The sequence below is a fragment of the Oxyura jamaicensis genome, chromosome 1 (genome assembly GCF_011077185.1).
Source record: "Oxyura jamaicensis isolate SHBP4307 breed ruddy duck chromosome 1, BPBGC_Ojam_1.0, whole genome shotgun sequence".
Classification (NCBI taxonomy): domain Eukaryota; kingdom Metazoa; phylum Chordata; class Aves; order Anseriformes; family Anatidae; genus Oxyura; species Oxyura jamaicensis.
The window spans coordinates 182,001,019-182,020,340 of record NC_048893.1 but is presented as its reverse complement, the minus strand read 5'-3'; the positions used below and the strand labels follow the sequence as shown (position 1 = coordinate 182,020,340).

Here is a 19,322-nt window from a genome sequence, read left to right as displayed (position 1 = left end):
TATTTTGGATCTTTGATTTGTTATTTAGGTGCAAAAAATGTTATATTATCATTAACTTACAAACTCCCATGTAGCCATATCATAAATCAAATACATAAAACTCTAGTATTCATCATTAGAAAGCCTATTACACTGACAGATTTTGTACACTTACGCCAGACTATTCTCCACAAGCTGAAGTATGTAATTGAATTCCGAATATCATAAAGTCAACACAAATTAAAGTAGAAGCTGTATAACTTAAAAACTTGTTAGTCTTGTCAGCATCCCTAGAACAAGTTTTGAGCATTGCATTGGAACGGTGCCATTTCTGCCATTTCTCTGTGTTATACCTGTCTTGGGAGTGTTTCTAAGATGTGACCAAAACCATTATCAGGGGGGCGATTTTGCCTGGTGTAGGTCATCAGACTGATGAGTCGTAAGCATTGCTCTGTGGACTGAAAGCAGTTATTTAGACTGTACCTCTGTACACACACAACTGTGAGATGAGGAAGCATAATGTGAAAGATGCGTTCTATATGAACCCTTACAGACAATGCCAAAAGTGCACAATCCAAGAGTGGTGGCATTTCTCTTTGATATGCTTTGTCTCAAGACATCCATTAAGTTGTTAAATGTTTCACTACAATAATGCATTTTGAGAGGAAATGTATTATTCAGAAAGAATACTATAAAGTGAAATCAGTGAGATTCTGTATTGTGTGTTAATGTGGTGATGTGATGTTAAAAAATTATTATACATGAAATTGAATTTGTCTCAAAATCACTTCGGAAGAAGTCAGTAAAAATATAGGTATCCCTCTGAATATGACTACATATGGACATGCAAATAGGCATTGGGTGACACCTTGATGTCCCAGACACAAATTGTACTTAGAGCTGGCAAATCCAACTTTGGATGGGACAGCCCGTGTACTTCAGCACCAGATGCTTTAAAGTCCAGAGATGGTGCAGCATCCCACTGTGTCTGACCAGTCACTCATCTCGCTTGGTAATCCCCTCCCAGGAGGAGCAGAAGAAGATGATGCTCTTTGGGAAGAGCGCACATGAATGTAGTCACTTCATGCAGCCGTTCCCTCTCATGCTCCCTAGCATGTGCCTTTGTTGTATCAGGGGTGTCACAGGGAAGTAAGTACATACCTGCCTGCTCCTTTATAGACCTGAATTTCTGCTTTTTTTTTTCCATGAGATTTTGAAACTGCTGGTGCTTTCTCCCTCTGCGACCTCCAGTGGCAGCAAGTTCTAGAAGCTCACGACTTCCTGAAGAAAGAAACACTTTATTTTGTCTGTTTTAAATTGATCTCCCAGTCATTTCAGTGAATGCTCCGCTGTTCATAGGGAAGAGGACTGCAGAGTGTATTGGATGTGTCACCTTTGCATCATTAGTGAAGAAGTTTGCAGCTTGGATTTCGGAGTGCAGAACTACAGTGAGCACTATCAAAAGTTCAGCAGAGTAAGAATGTGTGAAGGAATTAAAAGCCAATGGGTGAGCATCCTTGGCCATTTAAAATTTTTAGACCAGAGCATGGATTTTTAAGGGTCCAGTATTCAGTGAGGATGAGGATAAGATACAACCACCAACTAAGAGAGAATGGCTTGCCTTTATTTTCAATAAGAACCAGGCCTTAACTAGAGGAACAACAGCAGGAGGCATAATACAAAAAAAAAAAATCAATTATGAGGTGAAAGAACAGAAAATCTTCAAATTCTTGTTAAAAAAATCACATAATTTCCCCTTCATAGTAATAGAAGAGCAAGCATTTGAAGTTGCTGATCAGGTAGTATTTTTTTTACTATTGAAAAAAGAGAGATTCTGCCTGGTAAACATAAACCACAAAATTTGTGAGGAAAAAATGATCCACACCAACAGAAGGACCACTTGACCTCAGCCATGCTTAAGGCTTTGAAACAAAACTTGGTGAGAGATTATAATTAAGGTTGTGAATTTAAATGAAAATCAGGAAAAAAAAACTGCAATAGGGATTTTGTAAAGACAAATATTTGCAAATTGACCTAGTATCTTTATTTTCAGGGGGAAAAAGTGATAAAATCAATGTATCAGAGGTCTTTAGAAATGCGTTTCATGCGGCGCCACAAAGGAAATCCTTGCCTAAATGCTCAAACACAGGAATTAATGCAGCACTGGGTGGGAGGGACAGGGCTCTCAGAAAAAGAAATTGAGGGGCCCGAGTGACAGAAAGGGGGTGATGTTTTTACCAGGATAGGGAGGAAGAGCTGATCAGATCTCTTTGATAGCTGCTGCGATCACAGGTGAATGCTCTGAACATTTCTGATTATCTGTGCTCAAGATGGGGAGTAAACTGGTTTTGATGAAACAGACTAGGAATTGAAAGAAGGTTTATAAAGTGAGCTCCCACAACAGCCTGCCTTTACTGGGGACAGAAAACCTTATCTCCAGATGTGTTGTGTTTACAAGAGCCATTTAACATATTTTCAGTGAGAACCACAAGAACTTGGACTCGGTGACCCTTGTGTGCCTCAGCTTTCAATCCAAAGATCAAATATTGTGCATACTGAAACTAAAAATAATGTGTAAATATAACCACTGGCAAAGTTTTTTGAAGAATCAGCAGCAGACAAGCTACATTTTGGCTCAGATACTGTAATTATGAGATGATGCAGGAAATTTATTCCACAAAGTGAGAAAAGAAGTGCTGTTACTCCCAGAAAATAGTGTCTTGAAGGATGATACCGAGAATATATATGAAACAAAACAAACAAAAAAACTTGGGAAAGAGGTGCTTCTTGTTTTTGTCATTAAGATGCGCATAGTTGTGTGGGAATAGCAATTAAATGTTTTGTAGAAAATACCGAGAGGTTAACAAGCAGTGATTTGCCTCTGCCCCCATTTCTTATATTAATTCAGCTTGCCCTCCTTTCTTTAAACATTATTCAAGATAAAAATGACATAAAACTGAGTATTTTCTGTGGCTCTTTTGGAGATGAATAGCAAGCAGGGAGCTGCCTTTTTTATTTGCCACCATGAATTCAGCTTGCTGTCTCCCTTTTGTGTTTTTTTTTTTTTTTTTTGAAAAAATGACATGTTTTTCTGTCACCAGGAAAGAAAAGCAGAACCAAGCAGCCCAAATGCGTCGGGTTTAGTGCTCTGGAAGTGCTCCTCTTGTGCAACTGGGCTGACGGATTGCCTTTTTTTTTTTTTTTTTTTAAACGTCACTGCAATCAGATCTATGGGCGCAGCGCTGCTTTACCGCAGCGTGATGCAGTTGTGTACAGTTCAGCGTGCTCCTCTTGGAAGCGGGCGGAAGGAGAGCAGCTGACCAGAGCATGCGGAGGATATTCATTAGAGGTTGTGTTGTGTTGTTTTTTTTTTTCCCTAAAGCGAAGCAGTCCGTGTGAGATTCCTACAGCTGCGGAAGAGACGCGTTCAGAGGGGCTTCGAGCCGATCCTGTGTTTGCGAGAGGAGGTGCAGACACGCAGGCTGTCAGCTTCTGATGGAAAAAAGCTTCAGACAGGCAGACTGCACGTTATTCAAAGCACAGCTCAGGCACCCTTCAAGAAGACACCCTCACTGTGCTTATGGAACAAGTGCTGGGGTCCTGCACATGCCTTAACCGACCGGGAGAGATTTGCCCAGTTGAGGAGTGGAATAAATGAAAATCCACATTGAGGGGTCGGGGGAATAAAATCCTCCGCAGATACAATTAACTACAAGCCCCGAAGGAAGAGCAAAGGACAAAACCTCATGGTGTGTTTTTGTTGTTGTTGTTGTTGAGCTTTTTCTTTTTTTTTTTTTTTTTTTTTTTAAATGAGCTTACCTACCATGAACGGAAGAAGTGGATCTGCGGAGACTTCATTTCCTCCTCTGACCCCTCGTTTACATCACTAACTGGTGACAGTCACATCTACATACATAGTACCTGCCACTTCAGCTGCTCAGAATTATAGAAGCCTCTTTGTATGCAGCAGACATGGCTAGCCAGCAGGATTCAGGCTTCTTTGAAATCAGTATCAAATATTTACTGAAATCCTGGAGCAATAGTGAGTAGCAGAAGAGTAATCTTTTCATATTACGCATTGCTTGGTAAATAGCTAGGATAACCTAAGGGATGAGATCTTAATAATTTTGTATGTTTGTGTTATATAAACGAAATAATTTTTTTTTTGCTTTTGTCAGCTCTAAAAAATCAGAGTGTCAGAGATTTCAATAGGTTTCATTAACTGCAAAGACTGTAATGAGATTATACTAGATTTTGCTTGATTGAATTCTGAAGTTAGGCTGCTTTCTGGCTCTCTCTGATAGTACATTGCAGGGAGTGCATTCCAAACAGCATTTCCTGCCTACATGTTTATTTGATTTGTTCAGGCTTTATCTAAATATTTTTGAAAATGCTGCTTAATCACAAGGGTGTGGCATTGCTCAGAAGTTGCTTTTTATTAATCGTGCACCGAGGACAAAAATATGATGGTTATACTTCAGGTCTGAAAGTCATTGTATTAATGTGATGAAAAGCCAAACATTGGTTACTTATAGCTGCTCTTCCCACCCTCTGTGCTTAATTTCAGAATCTTATGCAATATTTCCATCCAGAAAGAATCCATCTGTTTATCTGATCCAAGCTGGGTTATACAGAATGTAAACAAATGGCATTTTGGTCTTCCTTGCTCTTTTCAGTATTGCTGTTCCTGATGTCTATTGCTGTTTAAATCAACCACTCTTCTGATTTTTAGCTATATTATATAATAAAGATTTCTGCATAAAATTTAGTGCTTACAAATATATTCAGATTAGGTAAGGCCATGGGATAACTCTGACAGAAAATTGCTTTTGAACTTAAGATACACAAACAGTATATTCCTTTTTCATCTGAGCTTGCATTAGCAGTGCTAGATTTCCATAATTAACTGTTTTACAAAGATAGAAGACAATGTCTCTGGAAAAATCTAACTTGGTTACGTACGCAGTAAGGTTCTGATCATCCCACTATCTATAATTTAATAACTTCTGCATAAGAGACTAGTATTTTAAAATCCTGTGTTATATAAAAAAATGCATTATCTGCTTCATGCAAGGCATGTATCTGAATACCTGCAAAGAAATAAAAATAACTATTAGATGTGTGTCATACTAGGCTTGTCTTCATTACATGATATCCATAGAAACTGTATTTTTCCAGGTCATTTGTAACCTCAGTAACACCGTAGTGCTTGTTTGAATCTGTTTTTCTACCACAAGTGTGAAGCCACCAGGGAATAATGCTATTACCTAAGCAGCATTGCTTATCTGCCCTACTTCTAAAACACTTTGTGCATAATTCAAGTCAGAATTGGAAGGGAATTTTGTGATTTAGTCACCTTTTTGGACTAACCTTAATTAATGAAAGCCCAAGTGTGTATTGTGACAGCACATAATAAGCTAGTCCCGGTTTATGACAGAAGACAAACAAGTCACTTGCATGGTGCAGAAATCAAATCAGTTCTGGCATTATTTTTACAATATATTACTCTAAATTTAAGACTGAGTAAAACCAGCATATAAGAATATAAAAAATATCATGGAAAGAAGTGTAACATTTTAATTAATTTTGTTTTCCTCTACACTGAAGTATATTGAAAATATTGCAAGACTTTAAAGATGTTTCTAGTCTGAAATAAGAAGTCCTTAAATGACATTTTTCTGTTTTAGAAAAATGGAAATGGTATATGAGTAATTGGTATTTCTGACACACCTTTAGCTGATAAACATGCTTTCTACTGTATTTGAATAAACAGTAAGAGGAAATATAATAAATTAATCCAGATTGACTTAAACTTGTTGCCTTTTTTTTTTTTTTTGTGCTTTCAGTCTGGAAGGCTGTGTTCATAAATCTGTACATATCCTTTCTAACTGAAAAACAAACAATTTGATAAGAAGACGGCAGGGAGTTCAAAAGACCTAGGGCTTTCTTCAGCTCTGTTCTGTGATGGGTGGAGCAGAAGAAAACACTTCCCTGGCTTGAGAAACGGCTGCGAAGCCTGCACATGCATGCACAGGAACATGTTTTGCAGAGAATAGGTGCTGTGTCTGCATACCCAAGAGCAGAAGTAAGCCATAAATTATGCTGGGGCATTTACCTAATAGGAAGAGGTCTCACATACTGTTTTTTTTTTTTTAAAAAAAAAAGTATAGGTGGTACAGTTTACATCTTGCTCAAATCCATGTATGTTTTTGTAAATTAGCACCTTACCACAGGGGCTATAAGCAGTGTTTATCCTTCCCGGGCTTTATAATTCAGCTGAAACCCAAGTCCTTTCTGTTCATTCATGTTTTAATGTACAGAGAGCAGTAACATTTTCTGATCGATTTCCAGCCGCACCCACGGCTGGTTCCATACCATGAAATGTACTCAGATATTCCTTCTGGGTTGACAATTTCCTGATTTTTCTCTCTAAGGTCTTCTGAAAAGTAGCATTCTTGTCCTACCGGGCAGGATTTCAGCTCATTGCCACAGAGCCCTTGCAGAGGTGTTCACCTAGGATGCTTCTCTGTTTGTCATGTTCATCAGCCAGCTAAGGAGACAGCTAATTGATGTGCACAGGAGTCGGTTCATTTTAGGTACCTGTTAACTATTGTCATCTGGGTGATACAGTGAGGAGGGTGTTCTCAGTAAGCATGCACTCTTCTCCCTTGGGGACAAAAAAGCAGAATCACAGTCTGGCCTTTGAATCATCCCACCAAACTGAGAGACCTCAAAACACTCTTGCGTGCAGCTCTCAGAACAGACTTTTCCTCTGCACATGTCAATAAGATTTGTGCCCGTCACGCAGGTCTGGAAAATGCTCCTGTAATGTGTTGGAAATGGGATCAGAATTGGGAGTCTCTGGCTGGAAAATAAGAATAATTTTTTCCTTTTTAAACCCATACCATTTATGGTCTCAGGTTTTCTTAAAAATGCAAGTGTTTTCGATCAACACTGTTTTAGTCAACAAATGCATTAATCATTTATATTACTTCTTTTTGAAAATACTGCTAAAATGGCCATGCTCACTCCAGGTGGGCTGTACTCACTTAAGCGCACCCAAGGTTAGTAGGGTGACAGGAATAAAATAGAGCTTACCACAACTGGGGCAATTAAAAGTCTTCCTAGATGTGTTATGGAAATATCATAAAATAGGTTTAAAAAAGAAAAAGATTTGTAATTTATTTGAAGAATAGCATATGTATCCAAAACTTCAGCATTCGAATCTGCTCTTTCCTTAGACTATTTTTACTTTTTGAATGATCCGGCTGGTTTTATTTAATCGGAATTTAATTTGGAAATGCATTTTTCAAATTCATAATTTGGAAAGAACCCTACATCTCAAGAACAGAAGTTTAAAAGTAAAGCTACAATAAGCTGGAGTAACATCAGGAAATTCTATAATAAACTCAATTTTTTGCAGTTTCTAGATTAGACCTGCAATTAAGTTTATTGTTCCTTTCTTGGAGGAAAGCACGCTGTGGAATACTCAAGATCATACAGGTAGATGGCTCACTTGTGCTCTCACAAGTCAGCTGCTACGTGGGCTGGTAGAAATTGCATTGCATTGTCTCCCAGTTCCCAGAGATAGATTTAAAGGTGACTTGTTGTATAATGAGACGAGAGGGCACATGTTGCATAGGGAATATTTTAATTTTATTTGCTGCTTCTCCTAGAACGGGGTTATCTTCAGGGTGATATTTCTAAGGATGACAACACTTGTTTCTCAGCGATTTGGAATTATCTACCGTTGAATGTTAAGATGTTGTATTTTTTTTGTTTGTTTGTTTGTTTTTTTTTTTTTCAGTGGCCTTGCGTGTAATTCAAGTTACAAATAAGACCTTTTTCAGTACTAGGACTTCAGGTCTGTTTCACATGGCCTATACTTCCAGCAGCCACACATCCAAATCAAAATCCTCACACCATAAAGCCCATTGCTCCGTCCTCCTGCTATCCACCCACCTCTTTGTGCCGCTGCGTGCCCAGTCCCTACCACAGTGGCTGGCAGAAGGCACTCAGTGGCTTCAGAGACAGCTTAATCCTGGGACACATAGGCATCAGCTACTGCCTGCGTGGCTCAAACACGGCAGCATCCAGGAGGCCCAGTGGCTGGTCACGTACCAAGGTGAACGCAGTGCTCAGGTGCACACAAGCTGTTTTGTTGGAAGAGCATAAGATGCCAGAGAAACTCCTCGATGGCCCCTGTGCCTCCCGTGAGCTTCTTGGCTGCCAAATGGGAAGCCATGCTCCATGCAGCTCTTGAAAAGACGTTTCTGCTGTGTCAGCAGCAGAAATTAATGAGACTTAGTCCTTCATTAAATGGATATAAAACATTTAGCCATAAAATTCTCCATTTTTACAGACAATGTGCATGAAATGCTGTATCCATGAGTGAGAGAGAAAGGAGGACACTGGGCAGGTTCTTAGGTAGAAGTCTGCCCTCTGAGTAAATGCCACGTACTACGATTTTGATATTTTAGTAAGATGTTATTGTGGAGGATGTAACAGCCGTTTTGTGGGGGGTCAGTTATCTGCAGGCAAACACTGACCTGCTTGGAGCTGAAAATGCTAAGTACACCATAGCCAACCTAGTGAATGCAGCAGGGTGCCAAGGGAGGGACAAGGCTGCTTCATGTTACTCACTGCCTGCTTAAGCAAACGTATGTCTGCACATCTGCTGAACAAGAAGCACCAGTCCCTCTTCGCTGCCATCCCTCTCGCTGTGGCACTCCTCCTCTTGCAGGCCCCAAGGAGCTGATTCAAGGAGCAAATTCACCCTGCAGGGGAGGGATTCGTGGTTGCCTGAAGTTGGTGGGCAACTGGGGGCTTGGGAAAAGGCTGGGATGTGCGGCTGCGGTAAGCAGGAGGGTAGGCTGGTGTCAATTGGGATACTGTAGCCCAGACAGGGGCTGTGCTTGGAACTTCTATCTCTTCTTGCTTGCTGATGAGGTCTCACTCCAACACACCTGCACACCAGCCACTTCCACAGCCTTGCCTTTAGAGAGCCCTGGGATGAAGGTTAGCATCTGCTCCAGCCTTGGCATGTGACTCTGCCTTGGATAATGGGCACTGTTAATTGAAGCTTTCTTGCTAAATAAAGGGAGCTGATGGCTCTGTGCACTGAGCCTGGAATTAGGGAGCTTAGTATATTCTTCAGCTTCAAGCAGTCAGTGATATCAGCAGAGAAGTGACGTGCTTAATAGTGCTCACTGTCGTGTCCCAGTACAACTTTTAGCTTATCTTCAGATCTGATCCTCTCCCTATAGAGCTACAGGAAAAGGTATTAAAACAGAGTGTTTGTTTGGGCTGTTTGTGTTCTGGTTGTTGCCCATTTTAGAACTTGCGTTTTGACGTGGTTCCTCCGAGAAGTAAGGAAAAATGGAAATTATATGACTTTGGGGACTTGAGAATTCTTAAAAAAAGATTTGTGTTTATTTTGATGTTTGCTATTCTCTTCAGGACCTTCCAGAACTGTTTCTACCATATTAGGAGAAGAAAAGGATGCGAGAATCAGAAATGCCCTATTGCAAAATTCAGTTTATTTACAGAGTGAGTTCACGTGCCTTTAGGAACTCTGGATTATTGTTGTAAGCGTCTATAAGTAGCTTGAGTGAAATCTTAGTGCAAATTTTTGTGGCTAAAGGGCAGTCCTCATCTCAAAAAATAAAATACTCTAGAAACTGGGCATAAACAAGGCATAGATAATCCCTGGGAGATATTCCAATAAAATTCTAATAATTTTATTTGTGGTAAAAGCAAAACTATTCTGTTACACTATTAGCATCCTCTTTGAGTGATTAATTTGTGATATCTGATGCAGTAATGTTGGTGTCTGAAACTACCAGCAGGGGTTTTGTTTGTTTGCTTGTTTGTTATTTTTCCCAGTCCAGCTAACTACTACTGAGAAGCACCAGGGAAAGAATTAACATAACTTGTGGTTTTTCTTATGCATATAAAATAGCACTGAATAAGTTTTGGTATCTGAAGGGAAGTGATGATATGCAGGTTACTTTAGGTGTATAAAGCACACACAAGTGTCCATTGTTCAGTAGTGGGGGATGTTTTCATTAGCATAAACCAAAATGCTATTTAACATTTCCTTTGCATCTTAGTCACTTCTGATCCCCTCATTTCAATAATACTTTATTCATTCTTCTATATATTTACATTGTGGGTAGTAGGAAAAAGTCTCTGCACCTCCAGAATCATGGCTGCTTCTGCTTGTCCAGCTTTATTTTCTTTAGTCATTCCTGAGCTTTGAATGTGATTAGTAGGAGCTCTTGCATGTGAGAATTGGTAGCCCTACAGACTGAATTCCTGCGGGTGCTGAACCCACGATGGGCAGGTGTGGATTTGCAGAAGCTGTGCTTGGGAGGATCAGTCCTGCCCCAGTCTCTTGTCCCTGTCCCCACGCTCCCACCCCTTATCTGCCACCATAACTGGCCGTAGAGCTGATATCCTGTCAGCTAAACTGCCTGAAATGGTGTAGATGCTGGTGTCAGCTTGAGGATGGGGATGTGGACACATGGCTAGGAGCAGCAGGCGGTTTTGGCAGATTTCCTGCTATTAGATCAGTTGAGCTGGTAACACATATTTACAGTAACAGTGACACCTCCACCAGTGCCTACTTCTGAACATCAGAGCTAGTTCCTTCTCCAGACCAGTCTACCTTTTGCATCCCTCTCTCATCTGCTTCAAAGCATCAGCAGGGAAGTTGTTGTTGCTGTTGTTTGGGCGATAAGTTAGGGCTGCAGAATAATTTCAGAGGTAGGAAGCTGAATTATTTGTGAGTAGGTGATTTTTCATTCACTGCAGTTACCTGAATCAATTGTCCATAGAAAGGAAATCCCTTCTCCTTTAATATACGTTCCTCTCAATCATCCAATCCTCTGTCTATTGCTTCAGCTAAAAGGAATACTTAGTATTATGTTCAAACTTCACCACAGCTCTTGCAGCCAGATACTGCCAGTTCTTATACTGTTTATATTTTTTAGGAACGTAAACGGAAAGATGTTCAATAGTATGACAAAGCAGGGCAAGACATCTGCCAATGGGCTCATCAGACACCTGAGAGCCTGAACCTAGGAATGACGGGGGAGGGAGATTACAAACCATGGTTCAGTTAGTGGGAAGCAAAGGGTACAAGGCAACAGGAACAAGAGAGACCTCAGGAACTGTAAAACAGGATGAAGGGACACCCACCTAAAGCATACGTACACAAATACATGTGCTCTGGAAAATGAGCAGGAAGAGCTGGTTAACATCTCACGCATTTGGAGTGCTGTGATGGATGGATACAGGCTCTTCAGGAAACACCAGCAGGGAGATGAGGACTGGGGGCTGCTGTCTTAGTGAAGCTCCTCTTAAGTATGGGGTTGTTCTGTGGGATGGGTGGGTGACAGTGCTTGAGAGTTCGTGGGTCAGGATCAGAAGGAGGACTGCAAGGGTGACACCATGGTGGGAACCTGTTGCAGGCCACCTGATGAGGGTGAGGAAATGGGCAAAACCTCTTTTAAACTGGAGGAAGTCCGTGGATTGCAGATACTGGTTCACGTGGTGTCTACTGGAAGTGTAACTTTGTGGGACACAGACAGTGAAGTAAGTTATTTAAGGGTGTTGGGAAAAACTTCCTGATACAGGTCGGACCAACCTGATCATCAGCCTGGTGAGATGTGGCTGGATCTTCTGTCCACTAACAAGGAAGAACTGGCTGGAGTTCAGGATCCTGAGGAAAGTGAAGAAAGAGGGTGACAGAATGTAGACCATAGACTTGAGGAAAGTAGATTTCAGTCAGGTCCCATCAGAGGCAGCTCTGAAGGCCAAAGGAGCTCAGGAAAGCTGGCAGGTCTTTGAGGACATCTTCCAAGTGCAAGAGTGGGACACCCCAATCCTCAGAGAAATGAGCAGATGTATGAGGAGACTGGCTTGTCTTACCAGGAACTTCATGGCTGAGCTCCAATGCGAAAATGGCAGTATATTGGAGGTGGAAAGCAGGGATTGGCTACAAAGAAGGAATTTATACACATTGCCCAGGCACACAGGGATGGTGCTTAGAAACTTAAAGCTCAACTGGAGGTGAGAATTGCAAGGAGTAACAAGGGCAGCAAGAAGCATTCTACAACTACCTGAAAGGAAGGTGTGGGGAGCTGGGGGTCGGCCTCTTCTCACAGATAACTAGTGATAGGACTAGAGTGAATGGCCTCAAGTTGTGCCAGGAGAGGTTCAGGTTGGAAATGAGGAGACATTTCTTCTCAGAAAGAGCAGTCAGGCACTGGGACGGGTTGCCCAGGGAGGTGGTGGAGTCACCGTCCCTGGGGGTGTTCAAGGCTGGACGTGGTGCTTGGGGACATGGTTTAGTGGGTGACAGTGGTGGTAGGGGGATGGTTGGACCAGGTGATCTTGGAGGTCTTTTCCAACCTTAATGCTTCTGTGATTCTAATAAAGGCTTTCTATTGATTCATTTGTGGCAAAAGGCTGAACAAAGAAAATGTGGTCCCATCACTGAATGGGGCAAGACATGTATTGACAGCAGATGCAGATAAGGCCACGGTGCTCGGTGCCTTCTTTGCCTCTGCACCAGCAAGGTGAAGGCCTGTGCCAGCCAGGTGCTGCAGTGCCCATGATATGGCACTTGTGATATGGGGAAAGGCAGGGCTCGTGCACGTCCAGGGCTCGGGAGTACGGGCTCCTTTCAGGAACTACTGAGAAGGCTGGCAATTCCATAAATACTTACGGTCTTCTATATATTTCAGATTACGATCACATTCAAAACTTCTCTATTGACAGCAGACAGCAGAGCCTGCTGAAGCAAGTGGCTGAATGAAAACACATCTGAGAAACATGGGCTTTGTGGGTTGCTTTCAGCCAAGTAGCAGTGGCATCACTAAGCTGTCGAAAGATGCTTGCTTCCTCCTCTGCATGAAGTACAGAGATCACAAATAGAGTGAGACCGCCACCAACGCTGATGTTAGTGCACAGATAACAAGGCCATTGGTGCAGTTACCTGGGAGAGTCAGCTTTTCCACAGCTCTCCAGGGAGTTTTTGGGGTGCTTTTCGGGCCACCAGTTTGAAGAGAAATCTGAGTGTTGTTTTGTAAATCCTGTGGGACTGCTGTAGACACATCCCTTGTCTCCTGGGGAATGTATCCCTGATAAGGAACTTAATTATGTGGTTGCAGGTTTCGGTCATGGACCCTTTTGAGAGAAACATGGTATGATCTTTATTCTGAGTATGTTCGACATTTTCAGAAATTTGCTACCATCAAATGCAGCACTAACACATACAAGCAGAGAGGTGACTGTGGTCTTCACTATTTGATAAGGGAGCTGGAACACATGATTGCTGTATCGTTAAAATATGAGGATTTTAGAAGCGTTAGCGTTAGACAAGGATTGATCAAAAGAATGTAACATCTTGATTGTTACTGATTTTAGCTTTATTTATAATTGTGAAGTTACAGATGGTTTCGGTTTTATTTTGAAAGACTTGACTTCGAAAGACTCATAAATAACCCCTTGAGTTCTTAAGTAACCAGTAGTGGCTGGCTCAGCACAGAAGTCTGCCAAAGGTATTGTTTTGCCGGAATTCTCCTGTAAATGGTGATCATTATACTAACATTTTTTCCTAATCTCTGGATACCTAACTCTCCTATGTCTCTGTGTCTTTGAAGAGTCTCAGTTTGTATGTGGAGTAAGTCAGACTTCAAAGCATGTCCATTTATCTGTTTGTTTGTTTTGATATTGATTCCCTTAAGCAAGATCTGTTGAGTAGAACCATACATAATTATCTTTCTTACTGCATTTCTGATTGTGATTTATCAATGACTTTAAATGTCTGGATCAATTTGCCTTTTTACACAGAAGATTATCGGTATAGATTTCTAGCCAAAGTTCTTTCCTGAGCAGTTTGTAGGGTAGGTTCCTGCATATGTTCTCAGTAATACATTGTTGTATATTTTCAGAATCAGTTTTAGTCTGTGAGGATTACAGAAATGTCATGTTGAAAGTAGTCTAAGCTACCTGACATCAAATTTTGCAATTTATCCCCTTATAACTGGAATAATTTTTCACCTCCTTTCCACTGCTTATTCAGTTTGCCTGCCTTTTTTGAACATGTTGATGAAATTCAGAAAAAAATGGGGATGGGTAAAGATGGGTAAAGATACTTAAGTTTCTACAGAATATGTAAAATGATGGTGTTAGGTAGTGAAAAGGGAAGTCCACCTGAAGAAAAATGGCAGCACAAGCTTCTCATCTCCTTCGGCATAAGAACACCCATGCTGTGAATGTCTTTGCAAATGCCCCAGCCGTGAGACAAGCTGCAGTCACACCTTTGTAAGGAATGCACACAAAACTCGCAGTATTGCTGATTTTAAAATGCATTCACAAGATGAAAAGTTGACATTCCTTAGTTTAAATTCAGGGAAACTGCTGCAAATGCCTCGCAGTAATGCACATTATAATAATATTCATTCAGTGTTTCCCATTTAGAAGCTTTACAGACTTCAATTCTTTCAGCATTATTGCATGTATACGCAAGACAGAGGTATTGTTCCTTTATTGCTATTACAAGGTCAATTGAGACAGAGAAATTAACTGAAAACACAAGATTACATGTGAAACCTGTGTTAGAACTGGAAATAAAACTCTGTCTCTTGTTCCTTTACTGCAAGAACCATTCTTCCTTCAGATTGTTGGTTAGCAAACAACAAATTGTGAATCATGACTCAACTAGTTATTACTTGTGATGAGATTTTTAATTGGCAGTAAGTAGTAATTTTAAAATAGAAATGTCCTTGGATTATTTTAAATTCCACAGGGTGCATATTTCTTGCTACCAATGCTTTAAATGGGGAGAAAATTACTTAGCTATAATTCTTTTACTTTGAAGGAATGTGGCTGAAACAAGTAACTTCAGCACACCCTTTATCTGTGTGATACGTGTGCCATCAGAACCAGTGATACTGAGGTATTTTGAATTTTGTTCTGTTACTCATAGGAAGGAAGATGTGGTAGAGCAATGTATGCAGTCTTTGCTGGGATGAGTGATCCATCAAGAATGATAACTCTCTGGGGATCAAAAGTTTGGAAGTATTGCTTTTGAAACACAGAATCAGTTGGGTTTGTAGCAAATGAAGTCGAAGATTCTCCATTGTGAGTCTTTAGTATATATGTCATAAAATAGAAGATGGAAATATTTTCAAGGGAAATGAAATTTAAAATTGTAATTGTTTCTACTCTTCTGTCTGTCGTGTTCAAGTAGGAAGGGACAGGGCAGGTAGTATGGGGTGCTACAGGAAACTGGAGATTTACCTGGCAAGTAAAATGACTGGTATCACTGGACTGTTATTTTTTAATGAACATTTTTTTATAAAATGTTAATATAGACAGGTTATAATTTTATGTGATGATAGTAAAAAAAAAAAAAAGAGAGAGAGAGAATGTTTGTGTATATTGCTGTGCCTAATTTTTATCAAAAACATATTTTCTGTTGCCAATAAGCTTTCCTGTGCTCAGCATTTTGGGCTAAAACACTTCTAAATCACTTCTAAATGTCCCAGAAGGTGAATTTAGGAATTTTCTACAGAAGTGGTTCAGCCCTCCCTGAGAATGTGAAAATACAAAAAAACATTGTAGTTGGTTTGTGTTAAAAATTCTCTTGAAGAGGATCATGGGGGTGGGTGTGGGACAGGAGCTGTGCAGCCAACTGCCCTGTTAAGGTGAGTGTAAAAAGAAACCAAGCGTGGAGGGGAGAGTGAATTTGGATGGAAAGCCCAGGAAGGAGAGTCAGTGGGAGCGAAGGGAAAAGAGGCATGGGAGTCGTCGTGGGGGAGGAATTGGGAAGGGGGGAACTGACACTTTGTGGGCAGAGGGAGTGAAAGTGAAGAGTGGCTGGTGGGAGACAGGGCCAAGGGGAGAGTGGAAGAGGGTGAAAGGATAGGGAGGGGAGGAGGGATGGGGCTGGGATGAGAGGGCTGCAAGGAGAAGGTGAGCACGTGCAGCTGGGTGAGGGGAAGGGGGAGCTGGAGCCCAGGACTGGGATGGTGAGCCTGAAGTGGGGAAGATACAGCAGTGAGCTGAAACTGGGTACTGAGAGTTGGAATTAAGAAGAGAACAGCCTGGAGATGGGGGAGGTGAGCGATGGAGAAGTCCCCTCGCAGGTGCAGAATGCAGCGCGGGCGTCCTGGTATGTGGCCTGCTCCTGCTCCTGCTTGGGGCGCATTCCCCAGCACCGTGCATGCCTTGCCTCAGGTAAGAACATAGGGCTGGTGGCAGAAAGTGGTGAATGTTACCAGGCGTGGAGAACAGCAAGTGTATTGTGCATAACTGGGTTAACAACTGGTTAATTTGGCGTCAGATTAATCATACATGTACTATATTGCCTCACTCACCATTTTGACTTCTGAAAGTCAAATGAGTCCAATGAGGTAATGCAAGACACACTGCATTTCCTAGATGTAAGTGTAGAAATACTCTGACCAGATTACTTTTCCATTTATTATTACTTGTAATGCAGCAGCAGATAACCTCCTAACACACGTTTCATCTCCAGTATAATAGGCAGTGTGTAAGCTAATAGAAAAAGCTCGTCTCTCCTGGGGTCTGTTAGTGAGGATGGGCAAGGAGACCGGTGTGGGGGCTGTTGATGGAGTTCTCAGTAAATGAAGAAAGCAGAACGTGTATTTGGGTATCAGAGAATATTTGACTGTCACTCGGCGTACTTTCAAGCATCATCGTTTTATGAGCAATGTGTTAAAAACCGGCATGAGGCAGTGTTAATGGAGTGTGGTTCCTGGTGGCTCCTTGTTACAGTAGAATGAGGTGAGCAGTGGGGTACTGCAGGGATGGACTCTGGGCTTTATTTTATTTTATAGCTGCATTAAGGATTTGGAAGAAGGTAAATAGTATGTTCATGGCATTGGTGTTAATTCCTATATTAGAGTAAATGAATATCAGAAAAGAAAAAGGAGAGGATGTCTACATTTCTAAACTGTGCTGCAAGGGCCAACTCTCCACTGGAAGGAGAAGCACTGACTATCTTCAGTGTCTGTGGTGAGAGGACACACATGCACATGTCAGGCTGCACCTATGCAAATTCCCAGCTGTGTTTAGCCCAAAGTAGGAAATCCAGCTCTGTCAGCTACAGCAGAGCTGCTGAGAATGACAATTATAAGTAAGGGTTTTTTTGCATGTCTTTGAGGACAAACAGTAGCCCTTCAAGAAAAATGGAGGCATCACACTACTGGCAAGTCAGAGATTTGTGTAAATTTAACTTCTTACAAAATTAATTGATACTTAGAATGACTTTCTGCCTGATATTAATACCATTATTACTAGTTCACCATATAGACATTATTACATTATGCATATAATTAAATATGCTGTCACTTTTGTGTTACAAAAAGGCACCTAGTCCTGCAAAGTAATGAGATAGTATCTACAAAGTAGCTACCAATTATTTCCATCAAGCATTTTTCTGAATTAAGTTCAAAATGGTGTTTGGTACGTCAGATCCTCTTGCACACCTAGTGCATCCTAAACTTTCACATACCAAATTTCAAATTATCTGTAAATCCTATTAAAGCCCACCTGGCTTAGATGCCAGGCATTTTAAAGCTTTGATGTACATTATAACAGTATCCTCAGGGCGTGGCCTTTTGTTATAAATTTTTATTTTATGTTATGTGAAATCCAGAAATGCCATTTTAAGTTGATTTAGTTTACATTTATTATGTTGAACATGCTTATATATTTCATAGAAGCAGCATTTGTAACACTTGGATGACAAGTTTGAATCTATATATTATTATTATATATGCGCATGTGCAAACATATAACATCTTGCTAGTTAATACAGAAAATGATCTTCTGTCATTAAAGTTTTTGTGACACAAATGATCAGTACAACCAATGACTAGAAAACTTTTTTAATCTCTTTTTTTTTTTTTTCTGTTTTAAATCTTGTACATTATATTTATTGTGGATTGAAATTATAGCTGTGGTTTTCCATAAACTGTACAAGAACTGTCACACTGTCACGAGATAGTTATAGTTTAAGCAAGATATACTAAAGAACAGGGGGTGTTTAACTGCTTACATCAGTGGAATTAGAGTTAGATTGATTTAACGAGTGTTTTAAAAAGCCCACGTACCCTATTTTTAAATTATTGCATTATGGTATTCCACACAAAGTTTTAGACCTTTTTTTTTTTTTCAGGAAAAGGACATTATCTTTGATTTCTTTTTACAGAATCATAAAATCAAAATATCATTTTTAAAAACAAAACAAAACAAAACAAAACTAATGTGTGTTGTTTTTCATTTGCCAATCCTTATTCCTGATGTTTGCAATTTCACCTGTTGTAACTCACTTCCATGACATTGTCTTTCCTGCAGTATTGAGTAGATTACCCTTTTGACTTTTAGCATTTCAGGATGCTTGTCCAGCCTTATCTTTAAAGATATATTTTAAATTAATTAAACTATATTAAAATTAATGTAAAATTAGTTATGTTGCACTTACTGTAGAGTTAGTTGCCAAGGAATAGCTTGTTTGTTTGCTTCTGTCTATGTCCTTCTGGCAGTTAAGGCAAAGTAAATGAGAATAGTTTATATGTGCTGAGTGACTAAGGTGGCCATTTGAATCTGAATTCCTCTGTGGGCTGGAAAATGGCCATATAAATTTTAGTACATAAAGCAAAAATTACGAGCTAGTGTATGTACTTGAGATACATGTCTGAGATCTGTTCAGGCACATGAACCAGGTAATCATGTTTCTTTAAATAGTGACTTTTCTCATGTGTCCTGCTGCTTCCTCACGAGTGTTTCATTCTGTCATCTTTCAGATCTGATGTCCAAGTGCTGATTTGTCTGGTAGGAAAAATCTAACAAAGTGGACCTGTGCACAAAGTGACAAGTCCCAGGGTTTTCGCTGTGCATTCACTTAAATGGAGAGCAGGGGCCAGTTAGGCTGTGTCTGGCTGCAGGAAGAGGATCCACCTGTGTGGTTTTCCTTAACTGCCTAGTATAAATGAGGGTTAATTTTAACATATCCAGGCTCTTTAAAGTAATCTGCTTCAATGTCATCCTTTCACATTTTCATTCATTCTCTTTAGAAATGCTAAGGAGGTAATATACAACAAATGTTATAACTGCAGCATTTGCTGCTGGTTAGAATGAAGATAATAGAATATATTGGTGCAAGTGAACATTCACTCTGTTGGACATCATCCTGGAATCTTCTTATCTCATGTGAGAGACTGATTTAGTTTGGATTAGTAGCTTGATCCTGGTTGATCTGGACTTGGTACATAAAAAGCATAATGTTCACTTAATAGCATTCA

General features: G+C 40.4%; 1 protein-coding gene across 10 annotated transcripts in view; it reads left to right on the top strand.

Moving 5' to 3' along the window:
* The window catches only part of FRY (FRY microtubule binding protein), a 235,655-nt gene that overhangs the window by 69,382 nt on the left and 146,951 nt on the right, over nucleotides 1-19,322 (top strand). For 2 of the 10 annotated variants that reach the window (XM_035324762.1, XM_035324743.1), the window contains exon 1: nucleotides 3,220-4,021. The exons of 7 other annotated variants lie outside the window; for them this stretch is intronic. In XM_035324762.1, the coding sequence (XP_035180653.1) occupies nucleotides 3,952-4,021 (70 nt within the window). In that variant the 5' untranslated portion in view covers nucleotides 3,220-3,951. Of the gene's footprint in view, nucleotides 1-3,219; nucleotides 4,022-19,322 lie in introns of those variants that run through there. One more of the 10 variants, XM_035324785.1, reaches the window with a different exon arrangement.